Source organism: Xenopus laevis, chromosome 1L (genome assembly GCF_017654675.1).
Source record: "Xenopus laevis strain J_2021 chromosome 1L, Xenopus_laevis_v10.1, whole genome shotgun sequence".
In the NCBI taxonomy this organism is placed as follows: Eukaryota; Metazoa; Chordata; class Amphibia; order Anura; family Pipidae; genus Xenopus; species Xenopus laevis.
This window is the reverse complement of record NC_054371.1, coordinates 139,997,005-140,019,296: the sequence shown is the minus strand read 5'-3', so window position 1 is coordinate 140,019,296 and position 22,292 is coordinate 139,997,005. Positions and strand designations below refer to the sequence as shown.

General features: G+C 37.1%; 1 protein-coding gene across 2 annotated transcripts in view; it reads right to left on the bottom strand.

Annotated features, from left to right (window-relative positions):
- Positions 1–22,292, bottom strand: part of pip5k1b.L (phosphatidylinositol-4-phosphate 5-kinase, type I, beta L homeolog) — an 80,419-nt gene that overhangs the window by 12,412 nt on the left and 45,715 nt on the right. For both annotated transcript variants that reach the window (NM_001092342.1, XM_018245291.2), the window contains 7 exon segments: positions 4,576–4,720; positions 6,151–6,306; positions 6,666–6,750; positions 8,009–8,057; positions 8,141–8,224; positions 9,166–9,371; positions 21,816–22,115. In NM_001092342.1, coding sequence (NP_001085811.1) covers positions 4,576–4,720; positions 6,151–6,306; positions 6,666–6,750; positions 8,009–8,057; positions 8,141–8,224; positions 9,166–9,371; positions 21,816–22,115 — 1,025 coding nt within the window.

Here is a 22,292-nt window from a genome sequence, read left to right as displayed (position 1 = left end):
TGTGTTAGGCCCAGGGCTCCCTTTCCCCAGAATGTGAAACTTGCAAATTGGAACATACTGCACAAACGAGCAGAAATAGGCAAAATTGCATTTTGAATAGCATCCTCCTTCCATTTGCCAATTTAAAGATTGTAAATAAGCTCCTATGAGCAGGGCCGCCATTAGAAATCACGGGGCCCCGTACAACAAAATTTTTGGGGCCCCCTGGGCCCCGCCCACACTGACGACCAAGCTCCGCCCCATATCCCGCCCACATCGCAGTTAAAAGACCACACAGACATCAGCGCTAAAAAAGTAACCCCCCCCCACACAAGTTGTAAAAAGCTATTGATGGTCAGGGCCCCCTTATAAAAAAAATTGGGGCCCCAAAAAAAAAAAATTAAAATTTTTTTTTTTTAAAAAACATTGGTGGCAGGGGCCCCCTGTTAAAAAAAACTTGGGGCCCCAACAAAAAAAAATGTAAAAAAAACTAAAAAATAAACAAACATTGGTGGCAGGGGCCCCCTTCTAAGTTAAAAACAAATTGGGGCCCCAAAAAAAAATTTGAAAAAAAATAAATTTTTTTTTGAAAAAAAAAAAAAACATTGGCGGCAGGGGCCCCCTTATAAGTTAAAAACAAATTGGGGCCCCAAAAAAAAATTTGAAAAAAAATTAATTTTTTTTTGAAAAAAAAAAAAACATTGGCGGCAGGGGCCCCCTTATAAGTTAAAAACAAATTGGGGCCCCAAAAAAAAAATTTGGAGAAAAAAAAATTTTTTTGAAAAAAAAAAAATGGTGGCAGGGGCCCCCTTACAAGTTAAAAACAAATTGGGGCCCCAAAAAAAATTTAAAAAAAAAATAATTTTTTTTTGAAAAAAAAAAAAAAACTGGTGGCAGGGGCCCCCTTACAAGTTAAAAAAATTTGGGGCCACCAAAAAGAAAATTAATTTTTTTTTTAAAAAAAAAACCCAAAAAAAAACAATGGTGGCAAGGGGCCCCTTACGAGTTAAAAAAAAAATTGGGGCCCCAAAAACAAAAGTTTTAAAAAAAAGATTGGTGGCAGGGGCCTATAGAATATTAAAATAATACATTGGTGGCCAGGGGATTAAAAAAAAACACAAACTGGTGTTCAGTAGAATTGAACTCATGGCTTCAGTACTTCAACTTCGCCTCCTTTCGTGACTTCGGGTCTTTTCACCGCTTCAGGACTTCGGCTTCGGCTGTTTTCGTGACTTCGGGTCTTTGCGCTGCTTCAGGACTTCGGCTTCGGCTGTTTTCGTGACTTCGGGTCTTTTCGGCGCTTCGTGACTTCGGCTTTTTCCGTGACTTCGGGTCTTTTCGTCGCATCGGCTTCGGCTTTTCGGCACTTCCGCATTCGGCACTGAAGAGGCAAGACGTACGGCTCGGGCGCTCGTAAGGGGGGCCCGGATCTTCAAAAAAATGCAGCGCTGCCGGGCCCCCCTTCATGCCCGGGCCCGGTACGCTTGTCCCCCCTGTCCCCCCCTGATGGCGGCCCTGCCTATGAGCCACATGCTATATAGGTAATCTCCTGTAAATCTAAACAGACATTTGTGAAGTAGGCAAACCAGTTTTGCAACGCCTAAATCATTTGATGCCTAAAGACTCAATGGATTGTCTTTTTTGTTTAGAACTAGTTTGTCCTTATAACTGAAATTTAGCCTTTATCCATTGTTATATTATGTTGTATTAGCTTATATCCTGTATAGTAACTGTGCCCCATAAATCACTCATGTCATGTTAAAAGCAAGTTTTGGCAAATAGCCCTTCCAAAAATAAACACATTAAATAATCAATCTATCTGTAAATTCCTAATTTGTTGCCCATGAATACCTTTCACTGATCTAACAGTATATATATGCTGTGCCTTTCTAGCTTTCATTTGTATTTTGCCTGACGAAGGGGCCTTGGTGCTCCAAAAGCTTGCAATATATTTTTATTGTTAGCCAATATAGGTATCACTATACCTATATTGGTTTTTTTATTTGTTATTGATTATTTCAGAAACAGTGCAGAATTTTTAATTGATTGTATTTAGAAAGTTTCTTACTTCAGTATGAGTAACCTTATATTAAATTGTAATTTTTGTGATAGTTCTTTAACCATATTCATTTTTAGGGTTTAGTTCTCCTGTCTACTATCCATACCATTCCTGCACATGTGACAATTACATTTATATTTCTGTGCCTATATCTTCTACCTCTCATCTGGACACAAATATAAACTATTAAAAGCAGAACTCTATGGGTTGTATCCATTTGCTGACTAAAGCAAGCCAGTTGTTTCTGCCCTTCAGTGCTGTCACTGGATTTTACTCTGCTTGTTTTCTTCTTGGAGTTTGTATTCCACACTATCTGTACTGCCTACCATGCTCCAAAAACAGCAGTTATTAGTTTATAATCTCCTCTGGGTCAAACCGGAATAATGTGCAACATACTGCTGCTATATAAATAAATGTGTGGATTATAATAAAGGCTGTCCAGTTCTTTTGAGATTGTTATCTGGTCTTAAGAGCTTTTTAGCCTTACCTTTGGAACAAAATTCTCAATGGATTAGGAGTAGATTTAACAGTACAAAAAACACTAGGCCTGTGGATTATAATAAAGGCTGTCCAGTTCTTTTGAGATTGTTATCTGGTCTTAAGAGCTTTTTAGCCTTACCTTTGGAACAAAATTCTCAATGGATTAGGAGTAGATTTAACAGTACAAAAAACACTAGGCCTGTTCAGAACAGTGTGTTAACAATACCCACTGAAATTGTTTTGTCCTTTCAAGCTATTCTTTTGTAAAAGCAACAATAATACTATATCAATACATACTTAAGGCTTGACCAAGCATTCTGGACTTGGAAAACAAATGCTTATTTTGTCATAGAGATATACAGTATGCCTCCATGAAGAATACACTAAATAAAAGAACAGAATTGCAGAACTTGTAAAACGTGTTTTGATATAACATTTGATATCTCAAAACAAGGTTCATATTCGAAAAATCTCTCATCATCTGGTTGTCAGTGAGGAAATGGAAAATAGATAGCTATAGCAGTATCGAATAGCTTATTGTTGGAGACCCACCAAATATCATTTTTTACTGCAATGGGTATGGGTGTATTTAATACAAAGAATTACTGTATTTTTTTACACGAATTTTCTGTTTTATTTTCTTGCAGCTAATGATAAAGGTTAGTGCTAGAAAGGGAGACATCTGGGTAGAGCAGATGGGCAAAATATTTGTATTGCACTTTCCCAGTATTATCTGCTATAATATGGTGGCACAATTATGTGCAAGTTCACATGCTGTTGGGGGCAAATTATAAAACAGTGATATCAGACCGAGAGGTCTGTGGAGTTCTTCGGCATGCTGAGGACCATACATACCTCCTTGAGGGCTACATCTGGCCCACTAGCCTCCAGGTGGACAGCCCCGACATAGGACAGCACAAGCTATAATGTAGGTAGGGAAAGAGGCATCTCTCAAACCTACTGTGAGGGAACATGACTGGCCATTTGCCTCCATGTTATGCACGGGATGTTTATGCTTTCCCTGCACAGCTTAAATGTCATCATTCATGGACAGGTTGCGAGGGGGTGTGGGAATAGTACCTCTGTCCCTTCTGGTTACAGGTTGCCAGTAGTGAAACTATTTCCTTGTTGCCCTCTGTTCTTTTTACATATCTTAATAAATATATTTTACATACATTCCTACATATATATTGGCATTTTCTATTTTACCATTTCTTATTCCTAAATTTTATGATTTACGTTAACGGGTCTTCGTCGAAAGCAGAGTGCTGACAGACAAGAATGACTCTGATTCCTATTCCCAACCAAAATTACCGTGTGACTGGTTATTTGGCAGATTCACAGTGTTTCCACGCCAACTGCCAAGTGCTTTGCTAAAGAAGAACATTTTGTTTCAGAAGGATTTTGCCTAAAGGATTACTGCTGTAAAGTTAATTTAATTTGGTTAATAAGCAGTATCCCTTAAAGATTTGCTGTCAGGTAGTCTCCAGCTCAGGAGAATAGGAAAATATTCAATCTGAATTTGAGATGAAGCTCAATTGCACATCTTACTGTACTTTTACTACAAGATTCATCAAACAGCTGGAATACAGAATAAGACTACATAATCATTGAAATAAACATAAATGCATCATGTGTGTTATACACTATTTGTCTACCTATAATTTCCAACTGTATTCTGAAACACAACAACTGTTAATTTGTATGGCAGCCAATGATCCCCAGGTACATTGTGTTGTGACAAGCTGAACCCGAAGAGTGACCACATATGGCCTGCCTGATGCTTTCAAAAAGGATCATAATCATCTAATTTACCACTAATGAAAAACGTTTTTTCTTTGTTAAAGATGGCTGCTTCCACAGAAGCTCTCAATGGTCTTGAGAAAGGTTCAATTTTGTTGTAAATTTCTGGCAAAACACCAGTTTTAAATGCCACAGTTCTACAAGCTCTGAATTTGGTTCCACCCTGCAAGTGCAAAAATGATACAGTGGCTAACATTCTGATGCTGATGATGAATGCCAGCAACATTTTCTATTATTTAGGTTATGATTATTACCTGCTAGAATACCCAATTGTGTCTTCATTGTGATACTTATCATCCACATACAAAGATGAGGAGGATACCGATGTTGCTAATGAAGCAGCTTCAAACAAGGATGGGGTACTTGGGACGAGGTCAGGCCGGTGCCTGGAATTTAATGCTGCAAATACAAAAAAAAAAAGATTAGGAATAATGTAAAAAAATATATCAGAACAATAGGTGGACAAACAATATGAAGGCCCAAACTACAGTATGTTTTGTGTGTTTCAATTTATTTTCAAAATTACCAATTTGAAAAATTGGTCAATAAATAAGCTTTACAGTAATACACAAGTTGGGAAAACAGATGCTGATATTGCCACACAGCTGGGAGATTGGCATTAACCTGCCTTGAAGCATCATCTCGTTGTGTCTTGAAATTTAGGAGAGGATATATTAAAAACTATTCATTCATTCTTGTAAAAGGGATGTCATGGGAAAACATGTTTTTTTCAAAATGCGTCAGTTAATAGTGCTGCTCCAGCAGAATTCTGCCCTGCAATCCATTTTTCAAAACAGCAAAAAGATTTTGTTATATTCAATTTTAAAATCTGACATGGGGCTAGACATATTGTCAATTTCCCAGCTGCCCCCAGTAATTTTGCCTCAACTAGATGCTGCCAGTAAATTAAAAAAAATGGCAATGCCTAAAAAAGTGAACGGGGATAGTTTCACACAGTTTGTTCATTTGCTATTTCACCCGTTGTACTCTAGAGACATGTTACTCTGAACTGAACTGATTTTACTCAAAAGTACAAGTTGGCAAAGTGCTGCCTGAAATAATGTTGTCAACATTGTCCTTTCTGTTTTCCTGTTAACAACCTCATATCCAATTAAACATAAGAAAAAATATTTGTACATGCTGGCCACATGTAACAATGCTATCAGCAAAAATGTGCCTGTACTCCTGTTACCAGCATTTCAAAGGTCAGTGTAAGTAAGTGGACAAAGCAAACAAGTGTCAGCCATGTCTATGACGATTCCCGTTTATCCAGTTCATTATATACAGTATCTAGTAGAATTAAGTCAAAGGCAACTGGACATTGAGAGTTTTTCTTCAGTTCAACTGAATATCCTAAATGAATACATTTTACATGCATTCCTACATATATACATATATATTGGGCTTTTCTGTTTTATCAGATAAGTGTCAGCCATGATTCTGGTCTGCAAAAGCATTTTGATTCTTTTCTTGATAGTTACATTGACAACATAAAGTGAAGGTTCATTTTATCAAGTGCAACAATGGCTAGTTTGAGTTGATTGCTTGCATTACTCAGCTGAATAAGACTGGTAGATAACTTAGTGGGCTGATGACCTGATGCCATATCAGCCCAGAGTACCACTCCTCAGACCAATGTTGGTTAAGTCATCAACCAGATGTTGATGGGATAAATCAATGATTTTAAAGATCAGCCCAGGCACAAACTATTGTATTGTTTAATCCAAAAGTGACTCATTTGTATAAGACTAAAACACTACATGTCGCCTGTTCAGGTAAAAATTCTGGGTTTTTTTTCTGCTTTTTTAAGTATTTTAATGATTCATCACCTTCTTCATCAAGACTTGTAAAACTTGGCCCCTCGGTAAGTCTTTTACTCTTTTCTTCCCTCCATTCCTGACTGTTTGATGAGAGTATTTCCTGCGAAGAGGACTTAAGTGCAGGAATTGAATTGCACCTCTTTTTGGATGGTGACGTCTTTAAAGCTGCAAAATGTTAAAATAAAATTATAATTATTATGGGAAACGGTATCCAAGTCATGTTTTTTTTCAATATTTTTTCATCTACAAAGATATTTTGGGGTGATCCATGTCATTCTTAATGGCAGAGTCTGGCCAACTAATTCTCCCCTTCTCTCCCTTCCTTGATGCCATATTCCATGATAGGAAGGAATGGTAAAAACTTCTAAACAGATTGTGAATATTTATTTCACGTAACTATTCAATAATCATTACCTGCAAAAGATCTGCAGTTATTAATACCTCAGTTATTCCCTTTCTATTTATAATGCAGGTTACTAAACCCACCCATATGTTGCACATATCTACTTCCCATAGAACATTACCTTGGACTTTTTTGAAAACCCTTGAGTTCATAAACTTCAGAAATCTGTCAGCATAAAAACTCGGTCTGTGTACAGACACTGAGTCCTGAAAAACATAAACAAGTATTTAATGTTATAAAACAGCAAATCCCACTAACCCAAATTCCTGTGATAAGCCCCTAGGGAATTTTTCCTACAATGAAATTCTTGAGAAAATCTGGTTATACAAGGTTTTTCACTTGGCTCCTCTGAGCATGACTTAAAAAACCAATTCATTGTACTGCCTCACAGAAATAAAATTAAAATTAATTTAAATTAAAACCAGTAAGAGAAAAATCATGTTACATTAGCCTTGTCTTATATATACCCATACAGGCAAATATAACATGATTACATAAATATATATCTATATATATGTGTGTGTCTGTACGATGCAAAGCAAAATAACATGAGATTTACACATTGTATTTAACTACTTCAGGACACTGTATAACTCTTGAAGACAGAGCTGACTTAAGGGCTCATTAACTATTGCAAAATGTAGTGCTAGGTGAGAACATCTGAGCAGAACTTTCAAAATAACCATTCAATCAAAGGGGAACTATCGTGAAAATGTAATATTAGCTTCATCATACTGAAATAAGGAAAAACTTGTCCAGAACAATGAAAATAATAGCTACACATGCATAAAGTGCTGGCAAAAGTCTGCAGGAGTATTTCCTCAGCAACTGCACATATTTCCTTTGCCTCACATTTGAATTAACAGGACTAAGAGCATTACAATATCCTGTTTTATAACACCCAAATCCTCCAAATAATACAAATATGTAACTTTAATAACCTTTCCCTGAGCAGTCAATACAAGCACCCTATACATCTGCATTCGTTTCTATAATGCTCAGTAAAATGTACACAGATAGATTTAAACAAGCAAGCAAAGGCATCTTTATAGATAAGATCGTTGTCTACTTTGGGAATACTCTTTAAGGGATAGTTCATAAAGAACTCTTTGCAATTGGATATTTTATTTTTTTTTTTGGTTTTTGGAATTATTTTGATTTTTGTTCGGCAGCTCCCAAGCTTGGAGTTTCAGAAACCAGGTTGCTAAGATAAGGTTTTAAATACATAGAATATCACTATGTACTACACATTGAAGCCATACTGTAGACAGAACGGATTCCAGCTTGTTTCTGAGACCAGATGCACATTTTAATACAATAAATGGAAGAATAAATACAAAACTGTCAATTAATCAGATCTTTAGCATCAATTATTTATCCATGGTAAATACAATAAAACACAGAGAAAGGAATTATACCATCTATTCTTCCTATAGCATTATACATTATTGCTATATATCTTACCCCATCATAAACCAGGGCTTTCCACGAATGTTCCAACTTCTTCATTAACCTGAAGACAAAGCAACACCATTTGTAATGTTTGCCTGGAACGAGTGTACAAGTATGTAAGGCAGTTGGTATTATATATGTTACCTGTAAGACTGTAGGATATCAATGATCCCCATAAAAAGCAGCATCCTTTCTCCCTTGTGGTTCTTGGCTGGAATGCCTCCCATTCTGTTAAAAAACAACAGTGCTGAATAGCAATACCATAAAATGAGTATATTAATTACCAAGGAAACACACAAAAAAAGATATGAATACTACAGGAACGTCTATGCCACCAATTCTAGAGGGTTTTAAGGAATCTAAAAAAAAGTAACTTTTCTTCAAAATTTACATATAAGAATGTTGCTCATCTTAAAGGCTATGACATAATTGCTAACAATAAGTGCCAGTGGGGCCACACTATTAACCATTCAACTGAATGGGGTTCTGATTAAAAACACCATAGCCCTAAATGTTCTACCAACTCAGGGCCATGGAGGACTACAGGAGTTGTTGCAATCAGGGTCCTTGTTGGCAAAGGAGGCCTGGAGATGGAGTGGCTCATGAAATGGATTTGTTGTTCATGAAATAGGTGGGGGTCTGTGGGAAAGTGGAGGGGGTTTGGTGGGGTGAGGGTGGAGTTGGGCAGAATTGGCAATTGGTCAGTTAGTATTAGGGTCATGGTTGTGCTAGGTCCATTTTTTTCATTGGGGTCCCCATTTTATTTGTTGTCAGGACCCACCATCCACCACCATGAGGGCTCATGTAACAAGTAGACTAATTATTGAGGCCCCTGGGAGAAGCACCCAGCTAATTTAGAAGTATGGGGCCCTATGATTGCTAACAACAATTATGCAGAACCTTACCTTTACATTTTAAAATCATGCAAAGATTTAGGATCCAGATAACAGGTTTAAAAGGACAATGAATGTTTAACTGTTTATGTTTAACTCCCTGTTGATGTGTTGGAGACTAGTTCAATATATATATATATATATATATATATAATATATATATAATATATATATAGTAACATATACAGTATATAGTAATATATACAGTAATAGGCCACACATTACCAATATTTAATACTGCAATTGAAAATGATGTGCTTTTTAAAAACAACTTACGTGCTTTCCTTAATGAAAGAGTTTACATCCTTCCCTGGTCCCTGAATGGACTCCAATGCAGTAGAATATAGAACTTTTTGCACAGATGGCCTTTTATTGTCAATAGAGTAGTGTGAACTTTCTCCTTCCTTTTCTTTACTTGTAGAACCAAGTACATGGACTCCAAGCAACAGGCTATAATCCATGATTTTAAAGCTTTCCAGTACCTGTTACAAAGGGATGAACAATATGCAGTTCATTAATTAGACGCACCCTTTTGACCCTCAAAATCATTTTAGCAGAAACAATAATGCCACAATATAGTACATGATCCATCAATGACCTGCCAAACATGCTTATAAACAGTGCTTAGTTTTGCCATGAGTTATAATCAGGGTTTAGTGAATACACTTATAGGGGCAAATTCATCAAGGGTCAAAAATCGAGGGTTAATTAACCCTCGATATTCGACTTCGGAATGAAAATCCCTTCAATCGAACGAATAATCGTTTGTTCGAATGATTAAATCCTTAGAATCGAACAATTCGAAGGATTTTAATCCAACGATCGAAGGATTATCCTTCGACCTTCCCCATAGGCTAACATTGGGTTCGGTAGCTTTTAGGTGGCGAACTAGGGGGTCGAATTTTTTTCTTAAAGAAACTTTACGATTTTTAGTTTGAATCCTTCGATTGGAAGTCGAAGGTCGAAGTAGCCCATTCGATAGTCGAAGTAGCCCAAAAAACACTTCAAAATTCTAAGTTTTTTTACTTCGAATCCTTCACTCGAGCTTGGTGAATGGGCCCCATAGTGTATTTTTGAAAATGACCGTAACCCCACATCAGAATTCCACAGCCTCCTTGATACAAATGTTGGGAGATATCATAATACAATAATAACAGTGTTATTATTATAGAAGATAAAGACTTACATGAGATGGGTTATCTTCCCCTGTATATTATAAATAAAGTGATGCCTCCTTAAAAGAGAACTAAAGCTTAACTAAAGAAGTAGCTAGAAATGTTGTACACTATGTTTGGGCTTCTGTACCAGCCCAAGGCAACCACAGCCCTTTAGCAGGAAAGATCTGTGTCTCCAAAGATGCCCCAGTAGCTCCCCATCTTCTTTTCTGCTGATTCACTGCACATGCTCTGTGCTACTGTCACTTACTGAGCTTAGGGACCCACTCACAATATACTGTACATATTGAATATAAGGGGCATATTTATCAAAGGTCGAAGTAAAAAAAAAACTTCGAACTTCGAATTCAAAAAGATCAATCGAATGGTGGTTGAAGTTTTTTGGAGTCGAAGTGGGCTGAATTCGGCCTACTCCGAAATCGTACGATCGTACTTCGATCGAAGTTATTTAAACTTCGACCTTTGAACTCCCAGACTCCCCCAATAGCCTCCATACAGGTTCTAGGAGGTCCCCCATATGCTAAAACAGCACTTCGGCAGCTTTTAGGTGGCGAAGTCGAAGTTTTAAAGAGACAGTACTTCAAAAAAATCCGACCTTCGAATTTCGAAGTTTTTTCAAATTTGAATCGAAGCTGGACTATTCCCTCGTCAAAGTACCCAAAAATTACTTCGAACTTTTTTACTACGAAAATTCACTTCGACCATTGATTAATCTGCCCCTAAATGTCACAATATAAGGCTGATTAGTAATTAATACAGATAATTACTGCAGATAAACCAGTGCAACTAGCATCAGAATTTAATAATTAGCCTTGTAGCATCATCTTATATTACAGGCCAATATCATTTTCTGCTGGATAATTAGTGACGATCCCTAAGCTTAGCTTCTCAACAGCTGCTCAGAGCCCACTGAGCATGTGAGTGTCACAGACACTTTACAAGATGGTGACTCCCTGTGACAAGTCTGAAGTCCTGGATCATTGCTTCTATTGAGAAGCTGAAACTTTAGGCTGGTGCAATAGGTTCAGTATATAAAATATGCACTTTTAGCCATATTAATGTTTAGGGTTTAGTAATCCTTTAAAAACAATACAATACTAACCATTTCTAATAAATCGGAATGTGCAACAGATTAGTGTCAGGTGTAAGTGTCCATAGCCTAAACTGGATATGGGCAGTAATAAACAAATTAAGTAACTAAACTGAAACACTGATTCTGCTTTGGCCTATTGTATGTTTACAGAATACAACTCCTCGCAGGGGAGGATGACAAGACCCAGGTAGCAATCAAGAAACTGGATGGACAAAGGCAACAAAAAACGAGAACAGAAGAAAAAAATGCACTGAAAATGGAAATATGAGAAAACACAAACGTTCTAAAGTGCAATATTAGAGTAAATAATAAATAGTAATGGGGATGAACATAGCAGAATAGTAAAGTAGAATGTGGTAACACAAAACCAGCTAAATGGAAAAATGACAAAGGGGTAGGATAACAGGAGGAATAAAGAATAAGAAAGTAATGAGAAAGAAGTTGAGGGAACAAAAAGTCAAAGCAGGAAACAAGATTTCAGCAGAAGGCAAAAGGAACAATTTAATGGGTCACATTTGCTGGTGGTTAATAAGTTAGATGTCTCCTGTTGTACAAGATAACAGCAGGCTTTCTTCTTTTTAAGAAATTCATAAAGATTCTTGGAACCTTAACATACGTGTGGTTAGCTAAAACAAATTGTGTTTCGGTGGAACTAAGTTGCAACAAGCATATAAATCCGAAAAATGCACTGTAATCTCTTCTTGAGGGCAGAGCTCTCTTTGTGGGTTTTTCTAGATCTTCTATTCTCCTTGTATGGAAATTATTTCATTATTAATCACTTATAAAAAAAATCTGTCACAATTTCCTTAAAGAAAGACTTAGTTTACCACTAAAAATGTTGCGTTAGCAAAATGATCTTTTCATTTCTACCCCTCACTAAAAACAACGAGTTATAGTAATAATAAAGCAGCTTTAAAAAGGGCACACAGTGGCTGTTAATTTGCTTGTTCCATTCCCATTCTGAAAAGTTATGGTACTTTGCTTTAAACAAAAACATGATATGTGAAACCCATAGGAAAATTAGGGCAGGTTCTCCAGACCTAACTAGCTAGCAACTGGCAAAGTAGAACCTGCATTTATTTATCCGTGGTGAGATTTATAAACCTGCCATTGCATTTTTAAGTATTTTCTATTTTGCCATTACTGTCCTTTTAAGGAGAACATGCTGAACATGCTTAAAATAGGAGCTTCGGAACATCAGATTACTCCAAACTATCATCTTAAAGAGCAGAACTATTAAAGCCATATTCCAAAACTCACGTCATTCAGATGTACTTTTAGTTCTTGATTTTGGCATGCACAGATGAAAGCAACCCAGTAAACAAAAGACTATACTCAGGCACATTTAACTTTTTTGTGTGTCTAAACTGAAGCATAGATTTATATATCACACTCACTCTATATATACAGTATATATATATATATATATATATATATATATATATATATATATATATATATCAGTGCCTTCCTACTGGTACCTTGAACCAGTATTTGTTATTCAAACTAAGCAGCATTATTCAAATATTCAGAGCATAGCTGTATTTCCATTTGATTTTCATACCGTACAGGATGGAGCTACAGCTAGTTTTTAGGACTCATGGGCAAGTAATGTTTAGTAGATGAAAAGATAGCAATGACACTGTATGACTGTGTTGTCGAGAACAATGATCTGTTCCTGGGTGCTGAATAAATGTAACAAAAGAGAAATTCAACAATTGATAAAAAAACCTATTTTTTTTTACTTATACGTTGGTTATTTCTCCTGGGGAATAATCTCCTGCACTTGACATATACTAGAGTCAAAACAGGTTAGACTATCTGAGCTTGAAGCAATGTAGCAGGGGGTTTAACTACAGAGGAAGCAGACCCTATGGCTGCAGGGGAGCCCAGGAGTTACAGGGGGGCCCATGATTACTTAATTAATGAGCAATTCTAATATATATTGGTAAAACAGGATTTTGGAAGCCCTAAAATTGATTTGCTGTGGGGCCCAGTCAGGCCTAGGACAACACATATTTAGGGACGGCATGCTGCCCAGTCACACCTGAACTTTGGTCCAGGTGCATTAAAGTTTTCTATGAGTCCTGTACCCAGTACTAAAATTATCCTTACATAGCAGTTGGGTACATGCTATGTATATTATTTTAAATGCAGAAATGCATGAGTTTTATAGCAGACATAACTGTCTTAGAGCCTAGGCTTGTTTGGCTGAGTTTTTCCAAGAAACATCACAACCACAGCATACTAGAAAGACGTTTTAGTGCAGGGTTTCATAACCTTTTCCTCAGATGAGCCAAATTAAATCAGGTAATCAGCTTCATCAGCCTACAGTTGTGTTATATCTAATAAAATACCTTTTTTTAAATTATTATTCTCTATTGTAGGATGTGCACCCGGTTATAGGGAAACATGGAGGCCCATCCTAAACAGCTTGTAGACCCATATTTGGATCCAGACTCTGTGTTAGAGGTTGCTTCCCATTATAGTAATTATTATAGTTAGTGCAGTACACAGACACGATGAAAACATAGGTGACCTAATATTCTTGCATGTCTCACTGAAAGTTGTGCCTTTCTCAAACCCCAAGTTTGCTTAGCTGAACTTTGTGCTTATTTTGGCATCAGGTATATGACTGGCTGCAAACTGACTTGCAGAACCTCCTTCACCAAGGTGTCATACTGAAAATATTGTGCTGTATAGTTTCACGCATAGTTATCATGGTGCTCACGTCCTATTCCAAACCCCCTTCTTCATGAGCATTTATAAGACTCTACAGCAGTGATCTCCAACCAGTAGCTTGTGAGCAACGTGCTGCTCTCCAACCTCTTGGATGTTGCTCTCAGTGTCCTCAAAGCAGGTACTTATTTTTGAATTCTGGCTTGGAAGCAGGTTTTAGTTGCATAAAAACTAAGTATAGTGCCAAGTAGAGTCTCCTGTAGGCTGCCAGTCCACATAGGGGCTACTAAATATCAATCACAGTCCTTATTTGACACCCCAAGGGACTTTTGTATGCTTGTCTTGCTCCCCAACTCTTTTTACATGTGAATGTGGATCACAGGTAAAAAAGGTTGGGGATCCCTGCTGTACAGAATAAAGCAGTAAGTTGAAAAGCACTACCTCCCTATCTTAATGCATAAGAGAAAGTTTGTTTATTAGCAGGCAGATAATGAGAACGCAGAGCTAATTTAATTATGGAAATAAGAATTGTGGCGACACTGTCATTACACATGGAAGGCAGGTTTTCTTTTAAAGCACCATGCACTGGAATTGCAAATCCAGGAGCTAATAAGCCTACGAATTACCATCACATGGTTCTTACTGTCAGGTTAAATTGGGTTTACTAGAAAATATATTCATGTTACAACAAAGGTTTTAGCAGTTTGATTAAAACATTTGAAAAGCTTTTATGAAGTTATTTGTGTGAAATGTATTAAACTAATTTGAGCTGGTAAATATACTGTAATAGGAAAACAAAAATGCATTGCTTCTTGATATCCACTGATTATGAATGAATTGTTTTTCATTGACATGTCAGCAAATGACTGGTCTTTAGCAAGTTGTGTACCTACTTTAATTATGTACATAAACCATGTACCATGCTTAGCTGGATTTACACCTAACATAATACTTTTTTCCCCTTAAAACAAAATATAATAATAACTCTGGTGGTCATGAATGCAAATACAAAGTGCAAAATTGGCGGCTATTTCATGTGCACTTAAACACTATTAACATGGCTACTTATGCCCATACATTATAATTATTATACACAATATGAATATCCTGTAAATTATATCCCTATAAAAGTGCATAGTGATGTCATCGGTTATAATCGGAGCTTAGTGATGTAATTTCTGTCACATGACTCACTGGGGCTCATTTATCAACACATGGGCAGTGTCCTATAGCAACCAATCGGTGATTAGCTTTTTGAAACCAGCTGCAAGTAGAACAATTAATGCAGCAATCTGATTGGTTGCCATGGGTTACTGCCCATGGACAAATTTGCCCAGTGTTGATAAATGAGCCCCACTGAAACTTGTGTATTATAATAAATAAAGTACCCTCTGTTGCAAAATATGAGGATATTAGAAGTCACCTTGTTGATTCATGACCTGTGTTTTTATATGGTCATGGAACTCCTTGGTAACTTTTTTATTCATCCTCGTGTTTTTATATGGTCATGGAACTCCTTGATAACTTTTAATATCGTTATATCTTATAAGAGGTAGTACTTTATTCACTATATTATTAACATGTATTTATAAAACACTAATATATTCCGCAGTGTCTCCTTACAACCTGCTTTTAGGGCGAATGCCCTATACTGACAAATGGCAGTGAACTGCACGCAAGTGCAGATTACAAGGTGCATAGATGCAACAAATCGCAGGAAATAATCACCTGACTTGAGGAGTTGGTACCACTAGGGTGCCCTGTGCTTACAGACCCAACTAATTTGTAGCTAGTGAAAAACACTCTGTTAATGCTATTCATGAAATTCATACATAAATTCAGTAAGACATCATTGAGCCACAACTTGTGCTGGTACAGTCCTGTACTCATCTGTTTGATTATGAAGGGAAGGCTACAGTCAGATAGATGAATAGTGAAATAAGCCAAGCCATTTTGCTCTTGGTTAACTTACTCTAGTTTTTGGAATGGAAAAAGATGTCTACGCTAGAAGATTTCTAAATTTGGTGCAGTGACTCATTCTTTGTAATCATTCTTTAGCATAAGACTCAATTTATACCAGTTCAAGAGGTAAACAGTTCACAACAATCTCAGCATACTCTACACAACAGAAATATATATCTGTGGCAAATTCTGGAAATATTTCTGTGCATGACTTGCTGGTTTATACAATGGCAAATTGTATTCATGTGTTACAGAGCCTTAAAAACACACCACTCCCACTGAGGGAGGATGCCTAATGCAAGCAATATATACGCTTAGTAGAGAGAGAGGCTTTGTTCAGGCATGTCCCAGCATTAAGACCCTTTTATACTTTTGAGGCAACAACAGACACATATGACTTTCTGTTTCCAATGTCAGTGCGTGCTTTATGTTTGAGTACTGTGGAAACAGTAAGAGTGTATTTGCATTTCAGCAGAGCCGTGAATGAGCTGCATTGTGAGCTAGAATGTTATTTTCTTATTGTATGCAGCTGGACATGAGATCACTAGCTGGTCATGTTCACACGAGACAGCCTCAGCTAGTGTCTTCATGCCAGGGTTTTTGGCTTTCTTTTTTTTCCAAAACAATGGGAAACATTTTTCATTTTTTTAACAATAATATTTGGCATGCCAGCAGTATGCCTCAGTGACCTATTCTCTTTTTTGGATACCGACCTGTTTATTGGTCTGGTCACACAGACAACTAAAATACTGTTTTTGCTTAGAGAGTTAAATATCAGTCCACACAAGCAGATTCAGGGAGATTTAGTCACCTGGCGACTAATCGCCTCTTCTTTTGGGCGACAATCTCCGGCGCTTCGTTTTCCGAAGTCGCCAAAGTTTCCTTGTGAGGCAACTTCGGAAAACAAAGCACCGCGTGTGCTTTAGCACAGGTGACTTTTCATTATAGCGGACGGGAAGACACGCAAAGGCAGTTCGTGGAGATTGTCGCCCAGAAGAAGAGGCGATTAGTCTCCAGGCGACTAAATCTCCCCGAATCTGCTCGTGTGGACTGGCCCTAAGATGTAAAATATATTTCATCCAAGGAAACACTGGAAATGGTAAGGCTCTGGTGAACTTGGTTTTCGAAAAGCATCAATGTCTGGTGGGTTTCTTATAATCATACTAATTAGATGAATCATGTGTTAATGTAAAGCAAACATTTAACTGTGGTGGATCTAGACTGGGAGACAAATTGTGTTGAGTATGGGTTTACCAGACATATTCATATTTTATCTATTTGGAGTAGACCGTTCTACTAAAGAGTAAGCTACTGTGAGATAGCAAAACATAGCATTTCGAGAGACAAGGGCAGACCAGTAATGTGTTATCATGCAAGAACCAGAGATGTTACTCATGGCTTCCTAGAAAGGCCCCTTCCTGCGATAAGCTGTAATTGAGCCAAAAGAGGGGCTGCCTTTTATTCTGACAATATCCAACACTGAACTATGGTGTAGAGACCTATGAGAGTCTATTTAGGCAGACCTCCACCCAACCTGGACTTGCAACCTGACCCATTTTTTTCCCAATGATCCATTTTCATGGTTTCCAATTACACATTTGAATTAGTCATGCCACTTTTGTCATTCATTTTTTAAAATCAATGGACGTTTTTTTACATTAGCAGTAGAAAAAGCATGGCACTCTTGTTGACTAAGTGGTTGTAAATTGGACCTTAGCAACTCAACAGATGCTGCCAGAGCGCAGCCAAACAAAGAGCTCAAAGATAAAAAATGATGACAAACCTCAGAAGGTCTTAGAATATCACTGTCTATATCATATTGAAAGATCATTTAAATGTGAATCACTTCTTTAAAAGCATATGGCTTATGATTTGTTTTTGCTTTGGAAGCTGCCATATTACATTAAATTGGCTGAGGCATAGCTTTTAATCTTTTAAAAGATTGTCCAGCCAGGGACTATGGAAAAAGTCACTGCCAAGGCAAACACAATTCAAATAGATCATGCAAACAGTGTACATGCAACAAATATATGTTCGTTTATTATGCATCTCTACTGCAACTGTTGTATTTGCACTCTAGTGATTAGTGACGACAGAGCAGACATACTGTATTTATCGTAATGCTGGTATTTACATTTCCAGTGTCACGCCTCTCTAACAGAAAGACTTGCCATTTTGCAGGCAACTGAAACTGTAAAAAAAGCCATAAGGTTGTTTATTCCTCTTTGTCCCAAATACAGAACACCACTGGTTTTCCAGCATTCCTTTCACATTTACCAACCAAAATAGAACGAGCATGAACTCATAGTTTACAACGTTTCAAGAGTTTAGGTAAAATACCTAACAAAAGTGCCATAAGTCTAATAGCTAACTATACTGAAATCCAGGCTAGCTATATTGAAATACACACACATAGCTGCACTCACTTACTGGAGAAAAAGCCTGGGTGCACACTTCAGAAAAGTCATATTGATTATTATGTAAAGCAACGCACTAACAGGAGTTTAAAATATGGTGAAAAAGAGATAACGCTTATTTATTATTGCAACATTTTGGTCTTCCTTGTCAAGGTAACAACAGAGTAAAAAATTCAAACCTTATACCACTCCCCTGGAAAATGGCGCCAAAATGTGTGTAATTAGTTGCTAAGATGTTCACATAGCTAAACTCTGTAGGAATGGCTGTGCTGTGTTTTTAATTTGTGACTATCCCACTGTAAGTTACATTATTTTATAACAAATATCATTATTTTTACAATATAATTTCTACAGAGTAAACTGATCACTGATCCACACAAGGTTTCTTAACAACTAATTACACACATTATTTTGGCGTCATTTGCAAGGGGAGGGGTATAAGGTTTGAATTTTTCACTCTGCTGTTACTTTGACAAAGGTCTCAAGGAAGACCGAAATGTTGGAATAATAAATAAACTTTATCTCTTTTTCACCATATTTTTAAAGTCCTGTGAGTGCCTTGCTTTACATGATATTCTATTTATGTATATATATATATATATGCACAAAGTACTGCACTCAGTACAACCCATCAATCAAATGAATTTACAGAAGAACAATGATTTTACATTCCCCAGGGGACCACATCAAAACAGTGTAAATTCAGGGAAACCGTTAAAGGGGTTGTTAACCTTTGAGTTAACTTTTAGTATGACGTAAAGACTGATATTCCAAGAAAAATTGCAACTGACTAATTTTTTATTAGTTATGGGTTTTGCGTTATTTAGCTTTTCATTCAGAAGCTCTCCAGTTTGCAAATCAGCAACTTGGTCGCAAGGGTCCAAATTACCTTAGCAACCATGCACTGATTTGAATAAAAGACTGGATTATGAATAGAAGAGGGCCTGAATCGAAAGATGAGTAATAAAAAATGTAGCAATAACGATACATTTGTAGCTTCACAGCTTTTTTACATGCCCATTTGAAAGCTGAAAAGAGTCAGACGAAGAAGGCAAATAATTCAAAAACCATAAAAAATTGAAAAGTTGCTTAGAACTGGCCACTGACACTTATTATCCCACCTGTAGCAGTGTTAGAGCATGTGCATTACTTGCTGGTGTCAACAACACAGAGATGGGGGTATAAGTCACCTTTGTTCCTACTCCAGTGCTGTATACACAAGGCTTATAGGTGTGCCTGAGATTCCTTGCTGTTTTTGTTCAGTGCAGAAAACTTACCAGACTGGTCAATTCTATGACAGACACGGTTCTATAGACAATTTTCCCAAAGTGATATCACCCAAAAATTAATTATAATTAATAATAATAAGGATGCATTGGTTTGTGGTTCCAGCAGTCAGAATATACTAGACTAGTGCTGTTCGACTTCTGCGCAATTTTTCTGGCCGACATGGTGGAGTCGATAATGGAAGCCAGTGTTGACCACTACCTGTTTTAAACCACACCCACTTTAAACCACACCCAATTACCACAAGACCATGTCCACATTAATGTTGGAAGAAATTCGAGAAAGTTTGGACCCGGTGGTTGGAGGCGAATCCAGAGGAACAAATGGTTTACCCCTGTTAGGGAGTGTCAAAGCCCTGAGTAGCGAAATTAATTGACCCCACAATTCATAGCGGATATACAAAGCGCCCACTGAGCTACAGAGTTATAGCTCTATTGCATATAATTATTGTCATTATATGAACAATTCTTACAGTCTTGCCTAATGTAGAATGTGATGGTTCTTCGTTGTTGGTTCTATCCACTTGTATGTTAAAAGCAGAAATAAAATCTTTAAAAAAAAAAAAAATGGTGGGAGAACACCAAAAAGCCAAATGGCTGCTGCTCACTGCAGAGATATTGCTCATATGTGAAAAAAGTTAAGTCATATTAAGACATACCCTTAAATCCATATGCCTCCTCCTCCCCTGTGAATAACTCAGCACCCCCAGCACATGATTAAACACCTTAGGGGACCTTAACAACAATATTCAAATGCCAACAAAGCCCAGGCTGAGTATGGCACACACAGAGAGCATAGGGAAGTCAGAGTAGGGCACACACAGGCAAAGTATGGCACTCCCAAGGAGCATAGAGCTGGCAGAGTAGGGCACACACAGGGAGCATAGGGCAGGCAGAGTATGGCACACACAGGGATGGTGTCTAGTTAGATAAGAACTCAGAATGGGACAAAGAACAAAAAGTGTCCTCAAGTTCTGGGTCCCAACCTGCCTACATTGCCTCTGGCCGCCCGATTTCTAACTCCAGTTATGCTACTGATACTAATATGATAAATATTGTTTAAAATACATACCTGGCCTCTGTCCCATTCACTGATTTTATTGTTATTAGCCTCATTTACCAAATTAGGCACCAAAGAGGCATCACCACCAAAAGTAATGTAGGCGTAGGTAGACTATAAATACCTTTCTTACTTTTTTCAATAATTTTTGTTGCCATCTACTGATCTTTAAAGGAGAAGGAAAGCTATGGAGGCATTTTATTGCCAATAGTTTAAATTAGTTGCAATAGTGCAAATTAGAATGCTATATTTATTCTGTAGAATGTTTTACAATACCTGAGTAAAAAGTTCTAGAAGCTCTCTGTTTGTTTAGGATAGCAGCTGCAGTATTAGCTTGGTGTGACATCGCTTTCTGCCAGAGTCTCTCCCTGCTCACTTATAGCTCTGGGCTCACATTACAGCAGAGAAGGGGTGGGGTGAGCAAACTGAGCATGCTCATGCCCGGGGCAAAGAGGTTTAAGATGAAGGCAGGAAGTCTGATACAGAAGCCCATATGTACACAATAGAAGGAAAGAAATGCTGTGTTTCTTTTGACTAAGGACTCAGAGCAGCACTACTTTGAGAGTTTATTGGTATATTTAGGTGGACCTTTCTAATAAAGCTTACTTAGTTTTAACCTTTCCTTTTCCTTTAAGCTAATAAAAGGCATTGTAGCAGAATTCTATTTTGGCATACTAATTGCTGGCTCTTATCAGATAGATTTCTTTACAGAAGCTAAATGCCTTATTCAAAGAGGCAATTTGTTTTTTGAATCCATACAAACAAATTTGGTTTATGTACTGTATGGTACCTGTTATCCAGAATGCTTGGGATCATTCTGTACTTTGGATCACCTTACCTTAAGTCTACTAAAAAATAATTTAGATATTAAATAAACTCAACAGGATTGTTTTGCCTACAATACCTATTAAATATAGCTTAGTTAGGTTCAAGTACAAGGTGCTGTTTAATTATTAAAGAGAAAAGGGAAATCATTCTAAAATCATAATTGCTTAAATGTAGTTTGTGGGAGATGGCCTTCCTGTAATTTGGAACTTTCTGGATAACGGGTCTCTGGATAACAGATCCCACACCGGTACATACTCAGCCATAATACTTATGTATTTCTTACAGATTTTCATGTTACAATGAAATACATTCGTAAGCATTTTGAAGTAACAGAGCTATCTAAAATAATGCAACAAACCTTACATTTAAACAGACAGTATTTCAGCATCAATAAGTTCAATATCATTACTGAATAATTTTACTTACCCGACAATCCCTCTGTAGTGTTTTCATCAAAGCACTGTATGTTTCAGGATCAAAATATAATCCCTCAGGTGTATCTTGCAAGAAATCCAGGTCCTTATAGGTCGGGGAAGATTTTTCCCTTTCTTTTCTTGAGGCCCTGCGCTTGTATGTTGAACCTTTTAGGTCATACTTGTAATTCATCTTCACAGATCGAGGCAAAACATTGTTCATGACCACAATTCTTATGTTTATTCCACCAGATTGAACACAGTAAAGTCCATAAAATTTCGGTAAAAGTGTCCTGGGATTTTGATTTAAATTCTAAATAAACCAAAACAATGCAGGGTTAGTGCATAAAATGTAATATAAATGTTTCAGGAATGTGTTACAAGGAATGTGAAGTTAATCTCTTTAAGATGTGTCATAAAATACTGAATTTATAAATTTAGACAACATAGTGGCTGTTTTCTGATTGAAATAATAGACTTGCTACAAATA